Source organism: Hakea prostrata, chromosome 1 (assembly GCF_041222555.1).
Source record: "Hakea prostrata isolate BN-2017 chromosome 1, UWA_Hpros_2, whole genome shotgun sequence".
Classification (NCBI taxonomy): domain Eukaryota; kingdom Viridiplantae; phylum Streptophyta; class Magnoliopsida; order Proteales; family Proteaceae; genus Hakea; species Hakea prostrata.
Window position 1 is genome coordinate 72,677,811 of NC_142600.1, and position 17,058 is coordinate 72,694,868.

At 38.3% G+C, this 17,058-nt stretch overlaps 3 protein-coding genes across 4 annotated transcripts; 2 read left to right on the plus strand and 1 right to left on the minus strand.

The window, feature by feature from the left end:
• The first annotated feature begins 1,415 nt into the window (after window positions 1-1,415).
• On the plus strand, window positions 1,416-8,854 carry LOC149029870 (uncharacterized protein At3g49140-like). Of its 2 annotated transcripts, none has more exons than XR_016171206.1 (11): window positions 1,416-1,567; window positions 1,694-1,784; window positions 1,899-2,127; window positions 2,209-2,311; window positions 2,414-2,481; window positions 2,567-2,743; window positions 2,863-2,988; window positions 3,188-3,523; window positions 4,474-4,626; window positions 7,679-7,752; window positions 8,116-8,206. XR_016171206.1 is itself a non-coding variant. In XM_089142210.1 (11 exons), exons 1-11 carry the CDS (start codon window positions 1,480-1,482, stop codon window positions 8,215-8,217), a joined length of 1,569 nt encoding a protein of 522 aa, XP_088998336.1. In that variant the 5' UTR covers window positions 1,416-1,479; the 3' UTR covers window positions 8,218-8,854. The 2 variants fall into 2 exon arrangements, 1 of the variants encoding a protein (XP_088998336.1); XM_089142210.1 differs by having other exon boundaries at window positions 7,657-7,752; window positions 8,116-8,854.
• Window positions 8,855-10,595: 1,741 nt separating this feature from the next.
• On the minus strand, window positions 10,596-12,501 carry LOC149029871 (NAD(P)-binding Rossmann-fold superfamily protein). The gene has a single exon (XM_089142211.1). The coding sequence runs from the start codon at window positions 12,381-12,383 to the stop codon at window positions 11,358-11,360; it is 1,026 nt and encodes a 341-aa protein (XP_088998337.1). The 5' UTR covers window positions 12,384-12,501; the 3' UTR covers window positions 10,596-11,357.
• Window positions 12,502-12,854: 353 nt separating this feature from the next.
• On the plus strand, window positions 12,855-16,187 carry SPO11-2 (sporulation 11-2). The gene is made up of 11 exons (XM_089151778.1): window positions 12,855-12,945; window positions 13,034-13,117; window positions 13,361-13,490; window positions 13,593-13,730; window positions 13,826-13,914; window positions 14,922-15,050; window positions 15,179-15,273; window positions 15,416-15,478; window positions 15,557-15,633; window positions 15,729-15,856; window positions 15,948-16,187. Exons 1-11 carry the CDS (start codon window positions 12,868-12,870, stop codon window positions 16,080-16,082), a joined length of 1,146 nt encoding a protein of 381 aa, XP_089007904.1. The 5' UTR covers window positions 12,855-12,867; the 3' UTR covers window positions 16,083-16,187.
• Window positions 16,188-17,058: the final 871 nt, after the last annotated feature.

A 17,058-nucleotide genomic window follows, 5' to 3' on the forward strand; every position in this document is an offset into this window, starting at 1 on the left:
GCAAAATTACCACCCATACAAAGTGATATTCAACATCATAGGATTGTGGAGATGCAAGACTCAAGGTTGCCAGAATTACCAGAACCTAACGGGGTTTTTACAGTCAAATCTGCATATAACTTGCTTTTAAACCAACTATAATGGAAACAAACTCTCCTTCCCTCCCCTTCTAGACAACATAAGTGGGAGAAAATGAAAAGTAGGGACTAAAAATGACCGTGGAAAGGCATTACTTTGCGAAGATGTAGAATTTTTTTATGAAGGACTTGTGTAGAAGGTTTGGCCACAACATAGAATCTATGCATCAAAAGTGCCAACAATGGGGAATGTAGATGGTGTGGAGTTGGGATTGAATCTAACAATGATGTCCTATTTTAATATCATTCCTCTAGGGCAGTTTGGTGTGTAGCAAGACTTGAGTTTTTGGTGAATACCATAAATGAACCCTCTCTAATGGAGATCCTTCAAGGTTGAGATAGGCACTAGTTTACCTCCAAGGAGTAGAGCCGAGAGATATTATGCCAATTCTCATATGTTGGAATATATGGTTAGCAAGGAACAAGTGGATATTTAACAGATACACAATCTCTTCTCTTGAAGCAGCTTGCAAGGTGAACTCAACTTTCTAGGAAAATAATCAAATAATTTGTGTTTTTAACAAAAAAATGGTCTCCATTTTATACATTTTTGTAAATGTATAAATAAGAATGAATAAAAAAAAATGGTTCAAATATGTGTATGCAATATCATCACAAGGTTGGTCAAACAAACACCTCTCAATGGAGAGGTCGTGAGTTCAAAAAATTGAAAAAATTTCAGTACCGCTCCTTAGCTAGTTAGTTAGTTTCCATTTATCTATTTCTAATATTATCCCCACATCCTTAAAGGAAGAAGATGGCAAAGGCGTGTAAGACGAAAAAAGTTATTTGCTGAAAATAAAAGTCTTGAAGATGAAAGATGAAAGATGAAAGATGAAAGAAATGATGTCTACAAAAAAAAAAAAAAAAAAATAAGAATAGAAGAAGATGAGTGGTTGGAGGGAAACGAAGAAGAGTCGGACCTAGGATTTTTCGTTATAGGTTATTCTATTTTTTTTCTTCTAAAAGTTTAATTTGCATACACGATACACCATCACTTAATTTTGATATTTAATAACAAGGAGTGTTAATGATATGTATTTTTTTTTATAAGGGATTTAATAGATAAATTAATAACTCAAGGAGTGGCATTAATTTTAGGGAGAAAGTAGGGATGCCGCTGAAAATTTTCCCTTAATTTGTTCAAAATTAGACGTTTGTGTCGGGTATTTTGGAATTGGACCGGTTGGTCCAAAACCGGAAAGGATCCACCCAAGTTGGATTGGTTGCTGGCCTTGTGACCTTAGAGTGGATAAACGCATTTCTTCAAATCGTAAATTGATTGATTCCTGATGCGCGAGAGAGAAGCTCGCACATCTCAAATTGTGATATTTACAGAGAGATGATGACGGTGATGGATTCAGCTTCGGCTGTCGGATTTTACGCCGGAGTTAGCAGCGGCGGCTGTTGTTCCTCCATCACTATAGCAAGTGCGTGCAAAGTCATCTTCTTCACTCTTTCTTAAGTAATTTTTTCTGTTGTTCATCAAAATCATCTCTTCTGATTTAATTCGCTTTCACCTACATTTTTTCAGTCTCGTTACTTGTCTAATGCAGACTATCGCCCCTTTTCAAGCTCCGACGACTCTGCCGGAGTCTACAGTGCCTTCCATCGTCTATCCCGCGTCAGCTGCCTTGACGTATCATGGTTCTTCTTTTGCTTTATTAATCTTTTCGAACTTCTTTGATTCTCTGTTTCAAGTCCATTGTTAAATGGGAGTTGAGATTTCAGTATTTACTTCGTGTTGAAACTCATCCTCAGGAACAGAGCTCGGAAGCTTACAGATACTTGTTCTTTCGCAATGATGAACTCTCTTCATCCCCGGATTAGAGTTAGGGCAACTGGAGGATACTCAAGCGCGGCTTCAGATCCCTTAGAGAGTAATGTGAGGCAGAATTACCACCCCTACGAAGAGATATCCGATTCCACGTCACAGGATGGTGGAGACGCAAGACTCACAGCCGCCGAAATTACCAGAACCTTAATTGAAGTACTACACACATCCTTTGGGTTGAAATTTGTTAACAATTCCTTGTGACATTAACTTATTAACAAGTTATGTCTTATACAGGTAAACAAGGAAGCAACAATTATGTTTTCAGCATTGATCAATGATGAAGTTCATGAAAACGTTTTTTTGCCTGAATTGCCTTACATGACTGATGAACATGGAAGTAAGTTAGAAGGCTTGCATTTTATGAAAGGCTTATACTACATATAAGATTGGTAATCTCAATTTTCTGTTGAGGCATTAAAACTCTGTTGCATATCATCAGATGTCTACTTCCGGGTGAACAATGATGAAGGCATTGTGGAAACGTTAGTTTCTGAGAATAACTTTGTGGTATAGACTTCTCCATCCTTCCTTTCCATGACTTGTTACTAATGTGGAATTTATGATGTTTTAGTGATAACCCTTCTTAATGCAGCAAGTGATAATAGGCTTGGATACTGCAGAAATGCTTAGCGAGATGGATCTAGCAGCATCAAATTTTGGTATTGAAGAAATCACAGGAGATGGTGATGATATTGATGAGGATGATGAAGATGATGATGAGGATGATGATGACAATGATGACGAAGACGATGAAGATGAATATGAAAAGGTTTATTTTTATGCCTGGTTATTTAAGGGTGTTTATGTATGTTGGGAAACTACAGCAAATTCCTCTCACATGTTATTTTCATTAATCATTCGTCCTTCTACTTAGCTATTTATTGACAGGATTGGGTTGCGATTCTTGAGGATGAAGAAGATGAATCAGACTCAGACGAGTCTCTTGGTGACTGGGCGAAATTGGAAACAATGCGTTCTTCACATCCAATGTATTTTGCTAAGCAGCTAGCTGAGGTAATCGGTTCTTTTGATTACATCTAATTTTTCAAACTGGTCACTTTTTTCTCTTTTATAGGGCATTAGAATATATTTCGTAGACATGGTATTAAATCTGATCTCATATGTTTCCCACTCTTTTTAATGTATAAAATAATTTACTTGGAAACTAAGAAAGGTTTTCATTGTAGGATTATAATTCGTCTTTACATTGCAGGTTGCAATGGATCTCCCTGTGGATTGGATTGATCAACCCCCAGCTGGTCTTGCAATCCAGGGCTTTCTTAGACCTGCCTCTGTTGAGGAGCACCCTCTCATCGAAAAGCATATATCAGGCAGTAAGTCCTACAAGGATGACCACAATCAGATAGGGAAAATTGACAAGCTGGATGGTGATGGCATGGTTAATAATCATCACCATGAGTCAGTGTCTTCTAAAGATGGTTCAGGTCAGGCTGATGGACAGGAGAAACTTGAAAGAATTAGACCTGGGACTTCACTTTTCAAGCTAGAGATGATCAAGATAGAGTTGATTTCATCACATGGGCATCAGGCATGTTGTGAGCTTACTTGTGTTGCTTGACTGACCATTGTTCGGTCGCATGCGTTATAGCTAGCTTTGGTGGATCATCTTTAGAGGATGCATGGTTACTGTTTGGTTGAAACATATATTCATGCTGTACCTGTGGGCATTTTTTTCTTCTTCCAGGTTTAATCCAAATGTAAATATTATGAGAGCTTGGTAGTAGTTATATCGGTGGTCCTGCAGTCTTATGCTAAACCCAGTGATACAAGCATGGTTATACATCTATTATTTGCAATGGAGGAAACCACCCCTTCCCCCCCCTCCCCCCGGGGGTGTGTGATATCTTTAGGATGAAGTGGGTTTAAGCATTTAGATGTCAGACAATGTGGCCATCTGTATAAGGAAATTCCTCTGCAGATTGCCTTTGTCGAAGGCTGAAGGTATATCTGCTGCCATTTGAGTTGAGTCCCAGGACTTGGGTTGCCACTATCAAGACTGAGAGGGTGGAGGTTGAGTTCGAGTCTGAGGGCAGTTTTTCTTTTCCTTTGGCGGGTGGGGGTGGGGGATGGGAGTTGGAATTCCCTCTGGTTAGGACCAACCCAATCCACCCCTCCCATGCTGTTGCAAAAGCAGGACTTGCGCTGGGTTATGGTCTTCAACCAAAAAGTTTTCCCGTGTCATGAGCTGATCATTGAACTTTGGGTCTACTATAAATGATCCAGCCTCAGCTCAACTGTTACTGTATGATCTATGTTTGTGTTTTTTCTTGTGCATTTTTGTTGCCCGGATAAGTTTATTTTTCTCCAATGCTACTATTTGTACTCTTTGGGCCTTAATTTACTTTCTTTGCCTTCATCCTTTTGATATTATCACATTCACATGTACCAGTCTGCCGTGGTAGAGAAATAGTCTGATGCTTTATGTTTCTACACTTCCATGCCTAAATCATGTTCTCCTTTATGTTAATTTTTCCACAGACTGCAGTTGAAGTTAATGATTTCAAGAATGCCAAGCCTGATGTCATTGCGCATTCAGCAGCTAAAATTATTTCTCGCTTGAAAGCTGGTGGAGAAAAGATCACACAAGCCCTGAAGTCTCTCTGCTGGAGATGCAAGGGTATTAAAGTAGAGGTATTGCACTGTAAATTAAATTCTGAATCTTTTGTTGGAAGTTTAATGATTATCTGCAAACATCCAAGTGGATGTCACTAGTACTGATGGAAGCCTGCAAATTGGATGGTACATTCATCTTGCAGCCCATAGTTACTTTCTTAAACTCTGCTGATGAACTTTTTTTAATGTCCACGAAGTTGTTATAACGGTGCATATGAACAGTTAGAATGCATGGTGCAGAATGTTGGCTAAGAAGCATCATGTAGAAAATCTTGGTGCAGTGGAGATGAGGATGTTAAGATGGTTGTGTGACAAAACTAGAATGGATAAAGTAATAAGCAATTTATTGGAGTTGTTTGAAGATGCATGCCTGTGTCCAAAGGAGGCCTTTGGATGCTCTAGTATGGAGAGTGTTTGATTCAGATTTAATGGGTATCAGGTAGGAAGATGGGGAAGGTTGGAAGAAATAAGAATTTGCAGGGGAAGAGGAAAGAAATCATACAACAAGAGGACAAGGAAAAAGAGAGGAAAAAAAGAAGGGGGGGGGGGAGGGGACACGCACACTCAAGCTATTCAACTCAAACTTCAACTCAATTTATTTCACCCGTTTAGTTACACTTATATTATATAACTCAAAAGATATATACTTCTACTTACTAAAACTTCAATTAACTAAACTTGTAACTTTCTGTGTCTAATAACTACCTTAAAATAAAAGGTTACATAATACTTTCCCAATAAAATAAACTTCCTAAATATTTACTAAATCTCTCTTGCAGAACAGCATCATGGTGTTCTACTTTAGTGAAGTACACCAGATACAAAGTAAGGAAAGGTGTCTATAACTTCCCCCCCAGGGCCTACTCCCCACCTTGGAGTAGCTAGATGAGGAAGTAAAATTAATCCTTTTTCATACATGAGCTTCTCTGGTACGAAATGAGCCAGAATATTCTATTATCCTTTGATGATCTTGTATAATCACTATCCAAATTACTGTAGCATAAACAGTAACTGAAGGTACTTCCTCTTGCTGGGATCTGTTATCTTTCCTACAAATCAACATATCTTTGACTGATCTGAAAAATAATCTCCCTTAAAATCAGATATCTTGATGGCGATTAACTTCCCCAGGTATACAGCAGTTAGGCAAGAACCTGAGCAAGATAGGGTGGTTCAATGGATTTAGTTAACTCCAGACCTAGGCTGGAAAAACCATATGAAATTGGAGCTCCATCTAAAGTCATGCTATATCAAGATTGAGGCAGTAAAATATCTAAAAGGAGACCTAAGATGAATATAATAAGTGCTGAGGTAACACATGCACAGTTTAGGCCTTGTATCAACTATCAAGTATGATCTCAAATAGAGCTGATTGGAAGGCAATGATCGATGTTGTTGTTTCATTGATAAGGGCTACAGGGAAGCATTTAATTATGTAAAATATCTACTAATTGTTAATAGTTATTTGATATGGCACTGAGGAAGCCTTGGATTGTTTACTTTCAAAGCAAGAGAAGATGCATTGGTTGATGGGATCCCGAAATGATTATTTATATTGATAAACGTTTGAATGTGTGCACTTTTTTAAATGCTATTACAGTCATCATTTACCCCTATTTGATTTATTTATATTCACTTATAGTGTAATATTTTTTTGGGACCAAATATAGCGTAATATTTAATCACTCACAAAATTAAATTTGCTCAATTATATCCTAAAGTCTTGGTGCTAGGAGAGTTTAAATTCTAAGCAAGAGAGGCACTTTTAGTAGTCTCCTGTAGATAAGGCCCTCTACTCTATTTTAGGATATGCAAGCATGGCCTCAAACAAAACTAATTGGAGGGCAAGTATCCATGTAGCCGACCCCATTTAGTTGGGAAAAGGCTTATTGTTGTTGTTGTTGTATACTCTGCTCAATGTCGATGTGACAGTGAGTTTACTCCATGTAATCCTGTGGTTATGGGTTTTGAGCCGTTAAGATGATGGTTTGACTCCTTTTTTGGAGGCCAAAACCAAGTTGGACTGAGATATTGTCTCAGTCGGTGCTCTTTTTTTTTTTTTTTTGGGGGGGGGGTGGGAGAGGGATCAAAGCCAGATTTATAACATTAGTAACATTCCAAGAGATAATAAAAGTAACATTCCAAGCTATATCATTATCTCTCTGAGATCTCACTGAGATATTATTAAGATATCAATGCACAGGACATCTCACCTGAGAACCTCAAGAAGCAAGATCTCAGTGAGTTCTTGTCATATGGTTAAAGCTGCATAATTTATGACCTTCCCCAGATCCTGTAGTGGAGGAAGTCTCATGCACTGGGTATGCCCTTATATTGTGTCCGATATCTATTAAAGCTCGTTCCACCTAGTATTTTCTTGGGGAGCTGAACTAAGTGACTGATTCTTGTCTCCAAAAGTTTGTTAATGAAAGCAGAAGGAAAAGCATTGCTTCACTGTATTCAAGTTGAAGTATGCAATTTTGCTGCTTCCTTGTGAAACTACTTAAAATTTCTTTATCTTTCCTTCAATGTCATAAGAATTTTCAATGGACATGTGATGTTTGGTGTGCATGTTCTAGCTTATGCCATGCACGAAGTATCGTTGGCTGACATGTCAGTCATACCTTCATCTTTGTAGAATTTGGCAGCAGATGGTGCTTTATTATGGTATAATTCTTTTTCTATGTGTTTATGCTTGATTTCATGCACCTTATGAACAATATTAGCATTATGACCATAGTTCCTATCTATAAATATAAAGCAGAATGGACATGTTAAAAGTGCATGAAGTATGAAATGAGCTCTCAAATTTTTGGCCATGTGGAACTAGGCATATTTAACACTATTATCCTATTTATGTTCATGAAATCTGCTGGAAATTTATTTGTGACTTTTGTTCATTAGTGCATCAGTACATGTGTAGACATGTATGTTGAGGAAAGGTGACTTCATAGAAAAGTTCACTAATGGAATCAAAGATCTCACATTATTGTCAATTGTTGTCAATTGGGTATCTCAGATTCTTAATTAAAACTTCAAAAATTACAGGAGGTAACTGTTGTTGGTGTAGATAGTCTTGGTTTTGATTTGAGGGTTTGCTCTGGAGCACAAGTCCAGAACCTGCGGTTTGCATTCAATACACGGGTAAGTAGCAATTGTTATCTTAGTGATTGAGGTGTTTACAATTGATTATGTCTATCACCATGGGGAAGGAAGAGAGTTGTATGCTCCTTAAATTTAAGTTTTTGACCTTGTTATAGGAACACCGTGACCAACCTGATTAGCTGTAAGACTCATCTATATTATTTCAAGCTTCAATCATTTGTTTGTTTTTTGTCAGAAGATTTGATTCATGTGCTACTGATCTTTAGCATGGAGACTTTAGAAGATGAATATGGTCCATCCCCAAAATTGACCAACTGAGAGACAGTCTCCTTTCTGTGTGTTTTTTTTTCTTTGTTAAGGTGTTCTTGATTCTGACCTTTTTCCTGATGAGGGTGTTTACAGGCCACCTCAGAATATAGTGCTGAGAGGCAACTTCATGATCTACTGTCCCCAAGGATCCAACAGTCGCAGAAATGTCAAGAAGCACATCAGAAGGAGTGTTGACATATTTAGAATTCTAAGTTGATTTATTCTATTGTAAGTTGTATAATGCTGAGGCTTTAAAGATGAATTCAGTCAGTCAGCAGTCATTTAATCCCACTTGTAGATTATGAATTTTATGTAAAATACAAATAGTAGATACTGGGAACCATTGCCCCTTATGTGTGTGATCGTATAAATACATTTCTACTCGGTGGTTTAAGATCAAGTTGCTAAGGTGAGGGATTACATCAAGTCATGGGCATCTTAGAAGGTGATGGCAGAATATAAAGAAGAAGTTATCTGAAGTGGATAAATTGGAAAGTTCATTAATAAGTAAATATGTTATATTGGCACTCTATCTGCCTGCCTCGGCCACACTCCTTTTGACAAACCCATAATTCCTTAAGTAAAATATATACACTGTTAAGATTGAATTTAAGTCAAAGTGTTATTTGTTTTAGCGAGACCCAAAAAAAAGTATCAAAGAACATAATGGGAGAAATTAATGTATACATGAGTTTCTGGTTACCCAAGATTAACAGAGAATTTCTTCACTCCTGAATTCCAATGCTTAAATTGGATATCTTATACACTTGTGTAATGATAATCCTCTGAATTCAGATTCAAATCCACCGTAACTAATTCTATCATCGATTGATTTTATCTCCAACCAATCAAGAAGAGTGTCAACGAGTTGTAGAGTTTGATGGTAAACAAGTTGTAATTTAGATTCAAATATTCAGATTGTAATTCAAATAATATAAATGTACATTTCCCACTCACGAATTTGAGTGTGGAAGAATTCTCTCTCAATTGAGTTCTTGAAAGCGTATTTCAGTTTCTCTTTCGGGCAATAAAAAAGGAAAGCATATTTCAGATTTTCATCAGTTGATGGGAGTACACAGGACTCAACGCCGGATGAAAAGAAAAAAGTGGATGAAGTATAGCTTTCACCTAGTCTCATTAGTCATGCACAGTTATAAGTTTGCTGCTTAAGCAAAGAAAAACTGGGTTATCTTTAGTTGGTAACCAAAGAGTACTGTGGTGATCAATTAATGGGAACTGCATATCAGGATTGATGGCTACATACAGGAAAGAGGTTGTCACGGGAAGGAAAATCTACAGAAGATCCAGCTTTCAACTTCTAGACCCCAATGAAACTAGGAAGTGGGAAGTCAAGAGGAACTATTGGAATTCACAAGCATGAGAAATGGTGAAGATGAAGAGCCGTAAAGAAAATGTGCTGGGTGAGAGGGAGCAGGCATGTATTCCTTCCAGCTGGGAATATCCAACATGAATTACCTCTTTGTGGGTGTGAACAAATAACATTCATTTTCCTCAGTGGAACTACTGGTCCCAATGAAAGAAAATAAGCTAAACAGAGGTACAAGCTACACCATATGCATCTTGCCTTGCAGTCGGTTTCGGAAACTTGGAAAAATTCAACCTAGAATCAGAGAAACTTACTGCATAGGGAGCTTGCTTTGCATTCAGTTTCAGATTCAGAGCATATTCATGACAAATCAAGGAACTTTTCTGCCTGGGAAACATCTTTCATTTGGAACTATAAGACTGCTACTCAGATATCAAAACTTAAATGTACTTTCTCATCTTCTACCAGGCAACTGGGCACTATATTTTTGTCTCTGGTTCCTCCATCCTTCTAAAATTCATCGTTATTGAGGATATAGGTCATAACACATTTACTTCTTACAAAATTATTTCCACAGTAACTATTACATAGCATGACAGGTCCATCATGTTTATAGGAGAAGATGTGATCCTAACACTTCATCGTGTCCAATCTTGGCCAGAGACTTCTTAGGAGAGGAGGCAGACTTGAAGGTTTGAATACCAACAACATATGTTTTAAGCACCGACTAGGCCTACACCAACAACATTATCTAACAAGTTTCTAAGTCTAAAGCTCCAAAGCTGCAATCAGGAAATGGGTTTGAAATCAAATAAAGAATAGAAGACCCTATAAATCAAAGGGATCAGTAACCCCTTTCAAGCTCAGGGATACTCTTATAGTACTGTCTTTCAAGTTTTCGTGGGAAAATGAGATCAATGAAGCTTTGGATGGTACCTTGAGGACAGCATGCTTGCCACTTTACCAGAATATAGATGAGGTAAGAAACCAAAATATAGATTCTTTCACAAAACTGCCAAAAATGTGGCACATAAGCTAAGCCAAAAATGCCAGAGACACAAGAATCTGGTGGAAATGCAGTACTTAAAGTCCCTTGGTGATCAAACCAGTGAATGAGAATAACAGCAGAGGAGGAGGCCTTACCACCCGTTTAAGTCAACCCCTTTCTTTTCTAAGTGAAGCAGGCATAAATGAGAGTATGGAGAAGGGGGGGGGGGTTTGGATTTTTAACCCCTATTCAGTCCTAGAATGCTCTGTGGTATGACAGGTAAGGTCCACCTGATATGGTTCCACTTGGCTATGTGCTAGTTGTGGACTGGAGAAAACCAGTTGACCCCTGTTCTGTCTTAATGGTTTTGCAACTGCATCTCTCAAAGGTTAATTAACCTAAGAACAATAAGTGGGACTCTTCTAAAGATTTCTACAAAGAAGGAAAATCCATGAAATCCTGGAAGGTATGACAATCTGCTTATCTAAGTTACAGATGGTGAGCATTCCTTTTCCAAAAGCACCTGACAAAATTAGATGTTCAAGTAGTCCTGCAGAAGGTGTTCAACTTGAAGTTGCACTTTTAATTTTGACAGTAGAGGCCCTGATACTATACTTAAGCCAATTGGACAGTTCAAAGGATCTAGAAACTGCAATCAGAAAACCCTGAATTTGCAGTTAAGCAACTTAGGATTGTAACCCTGTTCTCTGTTATGTGTTAGAAGTGCAATGCAAGTCAACATTGGTACTAAAACTGATAAATACTCAGTCATGGATAAATTTGTTAAAGAAACCAAAGAGGGTTATAATCGACAATAGGAATGCCAGGGTAGAGGAGTATCTTCAACCCTAGAACAAAGGAAACAAACACATACAAGGAAAAGATAGAGCCAAATCGAAGCAGTTAAAGGCTCAAGCAGAAGGAAATTTCCTAAACATAGAAGAATTAGAATAAGTATTAGGCTTTAAAAACCAGACTCAGACATGGATGCAATGAAAGGAAATGAACAGGAATCAAACCCTAGCCTTTAAGTTTAACATCCATGAATGACTCATACACCAGTTGGGCGCCCAAGATATCGACAACAGCTGAACCCACAGATTTGAACAGAGTTATCTCATCAGAGGTAGCCCTTCCAACCTTACTTCCATCGATCAAATCAACCAATTTTCCTCCAATCTCTGCCGGAGAAAGCAATCCTTTTTCAAAAGCACCTACCAATTCCCCAGCTTCCAACAAGGCTGCTTCACAATCAACAAAAACTTTTGCTTTCTTAACAGCCTCATCGTCACATTCCCTCATTGAAGGCGTAAAAGAACCAACCAAATCCAAATGGGCTCCTGCCTTCAGTGCCTCACCCTTCACAATCGGAATCTCAGAGCTCGTAGCACAACTCACAATATCACCCAACCCAATAATCTCATCTAAACACTCGTCGTTCTCAAAAGAAACACCCTTCAATTCTTCCTCTTCTCGCAACTTGATAGCCAAATCTCTAGCTTTCTCTGCCCTTCGATTCCAAATTATCACTTTCTTCAAACTGGGTCTAACGGCAAGGTGAGCTTTGATGAGGTGCGGAGCTAAAGAACCTGCTCCGATCATCACAAGCACCTCGGCATCTTCTCTCGATAAGAATTTGGAAGCTAGAGCAGATACGCATGAAGTTCTCCATAGAGTCAATTCGGTTCCATCCATGAAAGCTAACGTCTGGCCTGTAACAGAATTGAAGAGGACATAACTTGCATGAATTCCGGGTAAGTTTCGAGCGGAATTTTGAGGAAAAGAGGTTACAAGCTTGACGCCGATGTACGGAAGAGAGGAAGATAAAGACCAAGATGGCATTAGTAGCAGAGATGATGACGAATCAACGGAGTAGTTTTGGCGAATTGGGGATTGAATCGAGTTTGCAGAAGGTAGAGATGATTGTAGATGTTTGAGGAGAGATGGGTAGGAAAGAGAAGAACGTAAGGAATCATTATCGATGAAGACTGGAGCAGTTGCAACGTTTTTGAGCTTCTCAGTGGTTTCACCATCTCTGGATGCCATCAAGCAAGCTCAATAATATCGATACAGTTCAGATTCCAGATTTCTTGATGAACAAACAGCAATGGTGAAACTGTGAGCGTAAAATATACCCAAAAAAAACGAAATCACGTTCTACTCTGGTCAACTCAACGGGTCGTTTTCGGCGAAAATGTTGTCAGGATAGAACTGAATCAGAATCAAATTGATTTGAATTTGATCCAACTTTATAACCAGTTCTTAAATCGTATTTGCATTGTACCATTTTGCTTGGGATCGAACCGATTATTCGCGGGCAAAGGAGCCAAATACGGACAGGAGCCGAATTCAGCCTAACCGCACCGTTTTTTTGTTTTCCCACCCGAACCATCTGAAAAACGGTCTTTTTACACTTCTGTCTTGGAAGTTGGAACCTGAACCCTTCCTAAACCCCAAACATGCTTCTCCTTTTCTCAGATTTCATCTTTCTCTAATTGCAAATTCAAATTCAATTCTACTTGAAGCAACAATGGCGGATTTCAGCAAAACGTCCTTGTTCTATTCGGATCAGCAACTCTGCTATGCAGAAATACTTCCACCTTCAGTGGTATCTAGCTTAACCTTTTCACTTTTTGTTGCTTCCTCTTTTGCTTCTTCTCCGACTGTAACCGTTGTACTGTATGTCATTGTTTAAGGTGCGAGCTAGAATCGAAATTGCGGTTCTCAATTTTCTCAAGATCTTGAATTCTCCAAATCCGGCCATCTCCGATCTTCCTCTAGTTAGTTTTGTTTTTCTGTGTTTTCCTTCATTACTTTTGCAATTCATAGATATTTGACTTATAATCTTGAAATTCAATCGATAAGTATAGAAAATTGTGGTTAAATACTGCCATTGTGTTTCGGAACTATCAAGAGATAAAGTGATATCCTTTGCGTTTCTCCGTTGCTCTCAATTATTTCAAATGAAATCGATGTTTTTATGGGGAATTATGTGCTAGAATCCGAACTGACTCCATTAGTAGATTAATAGGACGTCAAATAACAGTAGAGTAAGCCGTGGACTGATGACGGATGTTTCCTCGATTTTCCTCTCTCATTCTTTCTGCACGAGGTCTCTGATGCGAGCCAATGCCGCCAAGGCCTTCGTTAGAGGTAGTGAAAGTCGATCTGCTTCTCCTTACTTCTACAGGAAATGTCTTTGTTCTCGAGCTAAATTGTTTTTTGTTTTTATTTCTTCCATATTTTCGCCCGTAGTGTGGAAAGTCATGGAGTTATGTTTTGAGCTTCTGAATCAAGAGAAGAGAGTTACTCAGAGAGAACTTTTCTATAAGTTGCTTTGTAGCTCGCCAGATTACTTTACTTCCCAACTGGAAGTCAATAGAACGATCCAAGGTCAAGCTGCTTTTGCCCATTTTCTTCATCTTTCCTTTTGCACACTGAACTTTTTTGAGATGGGCTCCTTTAATGGTAACTTATTAATGCTGCAGATGTTGTTGCTTTGCTTCACTGCAGTCGTTACAGTCTTGGTATTATGGCATCCAGTAGAGGAGCTCTGATTGGGCGTTTGTTATTGCAGGTACGTCTCTTTTGTTTTTGTTTTTCTTGGATGACTAAATAATGTAATACCCTAAGAGGGAGGGAGGGAGGGAGGGGGGGGTGTTGGAGAACTACATCAGCCCTGAGTAAGTAGCACAAGTCAAGACCCTAGGTAACAACAATATTCTTGTTTCGTGGGGTATCTACAAAAGGCATATGAAGAAGAACAAAAGAAGCTTGGAGCAAACAGCTTTACACATGGTTTTCTAAATTTTGTCATGGGATCTGGATTTGGAAGTCCATTTGGGAAGTTTCTTCTTGAGCCAAATATGAGAAATGCAAGAGCTGAGACCAGCTTCCTAACCATGTCTACAATGGAGGAACCCTGACGAGATTCGAGGTCCAATGGCTGAGGAAGCCTACACCTGTGCCATATGAAAGCAAGAGCAAGGCGTCAGATAGGTTCAGAGAAAGGGTAGGGAAGGAAGAGGTGGGGAGAGTTTTCAGAATCTGAAGAACAGAGGATGCACTGAGGGGAGACTAGGATGTGCAATGGAGGAGGAGTCGAACGTCTCTTTGTTTCTTTCTCCTCAAATACTTCTATTTGTAGCTCTTCGCCATAAGGTTTTACTTGCAAAACTTGGAAGAGCTGTGACTTAGCTCGCCTGTGTAAAATTGTTGAACGAGTAGCCAAGTCATTCTAAAACTCAAAGAATTCAGCAATGTAAGAACATCCCAGGTTTGGCTTTTCTCCCTATATTTTGAGTTTAACTGCTCAAGTACTGATCTAAATCAGTGTGCATCTCCAAAAGATAGAAGGAGGTTGTCTATTTCGTTGATGAGTTCCTGTAATCAATAGATAATCTTTGTGGATAGGTACATCTAGTATACTCGATTTGTGTAGGAAGTCAACATTGGAGGCATCGTAAAACCAGATGTCATTAGCAGGGAACCTTATATATGATTATGTTACTTCCTGTGGTTTTCCAGTTAATTCATGTGTAGCATTTATGTTATTGTCTGACTAAATCTGGAACATAAATGAAGGAGCCAAACCAAGAGATTATAGACTGCTCTGCTAGTGGGTCTTCTGGGCATGCTATTACAGGCGACTTGAATGTGATAGAGAAGTTGGTCATGCAGTCAGACGCTCGTTATATTATTGTGGTAGAAAAGGTATCTGCGTTGTTCATTCTCATGTGGTTATATAATTGCTTTTTCTTGTGGAGAATTGGTATTGGTTTGCTAATTCTATGAATTATCTTTATGGTGATCTTCACAACTGTACATTCTAACTTTTGTAGCATGCAATATTCCAAAGACTAGCCGAGGACAAGATATTCAATCAAATTCCAAGCATAATTGTGACAGCCAAGGGATATCCAGACATTGCAACTAGGTAATTCCCAGAAAGAAGTGAGGATGTCACTACTAACAAAAGCTTAACTGCCTCTCTTTTGAATTTTGCATCTGGAGCCGAACTAACTAATTCTTTGTTTGTTGATTGCTGTTTATATTCCATGCGTAAAATTCAATAACAGGATGCTTCTTTATCGATTGAGCCGTGCTTTTCCAAGTCTTCCAATCGTAGCACTGGTTGACTGGTGGGATTAAAGAGGAAGTCTGATTGTCTCATTGCAACGGAGTTTCTGGACTAACTTTTGTATTTGAACTTTCTGAAGGAATCCAGCAGGACTAGCTATATTATGCACCTTCAAGTTTGGGAGCATTGGTATGGGTATGGAGGCATACAGATATGGTATCTCTTATTTTTTCCATCATCATTATGGTCACTGAATGGAGTCTATTATAAATGGAATCTATGAGTATCCAGCATCCTTTTATTCCTGTCAGCTTGCAATGTCAAGTGGCTGGGATTGCGAGGAGGTGATTTATCACTTATACCTGAACAATCATTAGCTCCACTGAAGCCTCATGATCTTCAAATAGCTAAAAGCTTGATGTCTTCTGAGGCACTGCAGGTTAATACGCAACTTACATCCATCTGAATTAAGACTTAAATGCAAATTTGCCTCCTTGAAATGCAGTCTTAAGTGTGTTTATGATGTATAGGAGAATTACAGAGAAGAACTGCAGTCAATGGTTCAGAGTGGTCAAAGGGCAGAAATTGAAGCACTATATTTCCATGGGTATGATTTTCTGGGGAAGTACATTGCCGAAAAAATTGTACAGTCAGATTACATCTGATCCTAGGTGATTGCATCTCTTCTCTGTCGTTCTTTCTGTGAACTGATTAGTTTCCATATCTGGGATGTGAATTGATAATTCTAATTGCAGAAATTTGAGACTTGGAATCAGACAATAGTGTTTTATTTCCAACCATCAGTTGGAAGGGTTTTCAAATTCTGAAAATTACTGATCATTATTACATATTGAAAGATATCATGTATTTTGTGAGTATGAATGTTAAAAATGTTATATGAAATGGATAAAATGTAAGGTCACACATGACTAAAGGTGTCAATTAGAGAATCACCTTAGGAGAGATACTCTTAACGATGAACATATTTATATCATAGAAAGATTAGAATCATTTACCTATTTATACATGCATGAAATCCGAGGGAAAGTTCAGAATAGCATCATTTTTTGTACATGTGTGATGCAATGATAGCATGGAACAAAGAATTCTAAAAAGTTTGATAAACTGAAAATTATTATTCAAAAGTTGAATATACATGACAAGACAACAGTGATCTAAGAAATCCTAAAAATATTAGGAAATAATAAAACAAAGCTAAAATGACTCAAATTAGAAATTCAAATCTAACTAGGAAGCTAAAAGTGTCCTAAAAACCTACTAAACAATGGAATTCAGCAGTTAAAATGATGTCTACTTGGGCTATTTGAATATATGTATATTTTGTTTGACTAAGATTCACTCTAATTTACATAATTGTTGACCATGGATACCAAAATTTTGAGTTTACCTGGTGATTCAGTCGAAAAACTCAGAACAGAACACTCCCATCAAGCTTCTGCCCAACAGCGTTCACACATCCTTCAAGTGCATCATTGCGTTTAAGTTTGACTAGTTCTTTTCTTCAGAGTAGTTTTGATTGGGATTTGATCAGATCTGGTTACTTCTCTTTGCAGCTACAATTTCAACTACTAGACTCTCGAAGAAACACACCTGCCACGGTTTGGCAGGCTTCTACCTACC

Coding starts and splice junctions, on each gene's coding strand:
- SPO11-2 (XM_089151778.1), top strand. CDS start 12,868: ATGGCGGATTTCAGCAAAACGTCCTTGTTCTATTCGGATCAGCAACTC. Junction 13,915..14,921: donor TTGGGCGTTTGTTATTGCAG/GTACGTCTCTTT, acceptor ACATAAATGAAG/GAGCCAAACCAAGAGATTAT. Junction 15,274..15,415: donor TATCCAGACATTGCAACTAG/GTAATTCCCAGA, acceptor ATTCAATAACAG/GATGCTTCTTTATCGATTGA.
- LOC149029871 (XM_089142211.1), bottom strand. CDS start 12,383: ATGGCATCCAGAGATGGTGAAACCACTGAGAAGCTCAAAAACGTTGCA.
- LOC149029870 (XM_089142210.1), top strand. CDS start 1,480: ATGATGACGGTGATGGATTCAGCTTCGGCTGTCGGATTTTACGCCGGA. Junction 1,568..1,693: donor TTCCTCCATCACTATAGCAA/GTGCGTGCAAAG, acceptor TGTCTAATGCAG/ACTATCGCCCCTTTTCAAGC. Junction 2,744..2,862: donor ATGAAGATGAATATGAAAAG/GTTTATTTTTAT, acceptor ATTTATTGACAG/GATTGGGTTGCGATTCTTGA.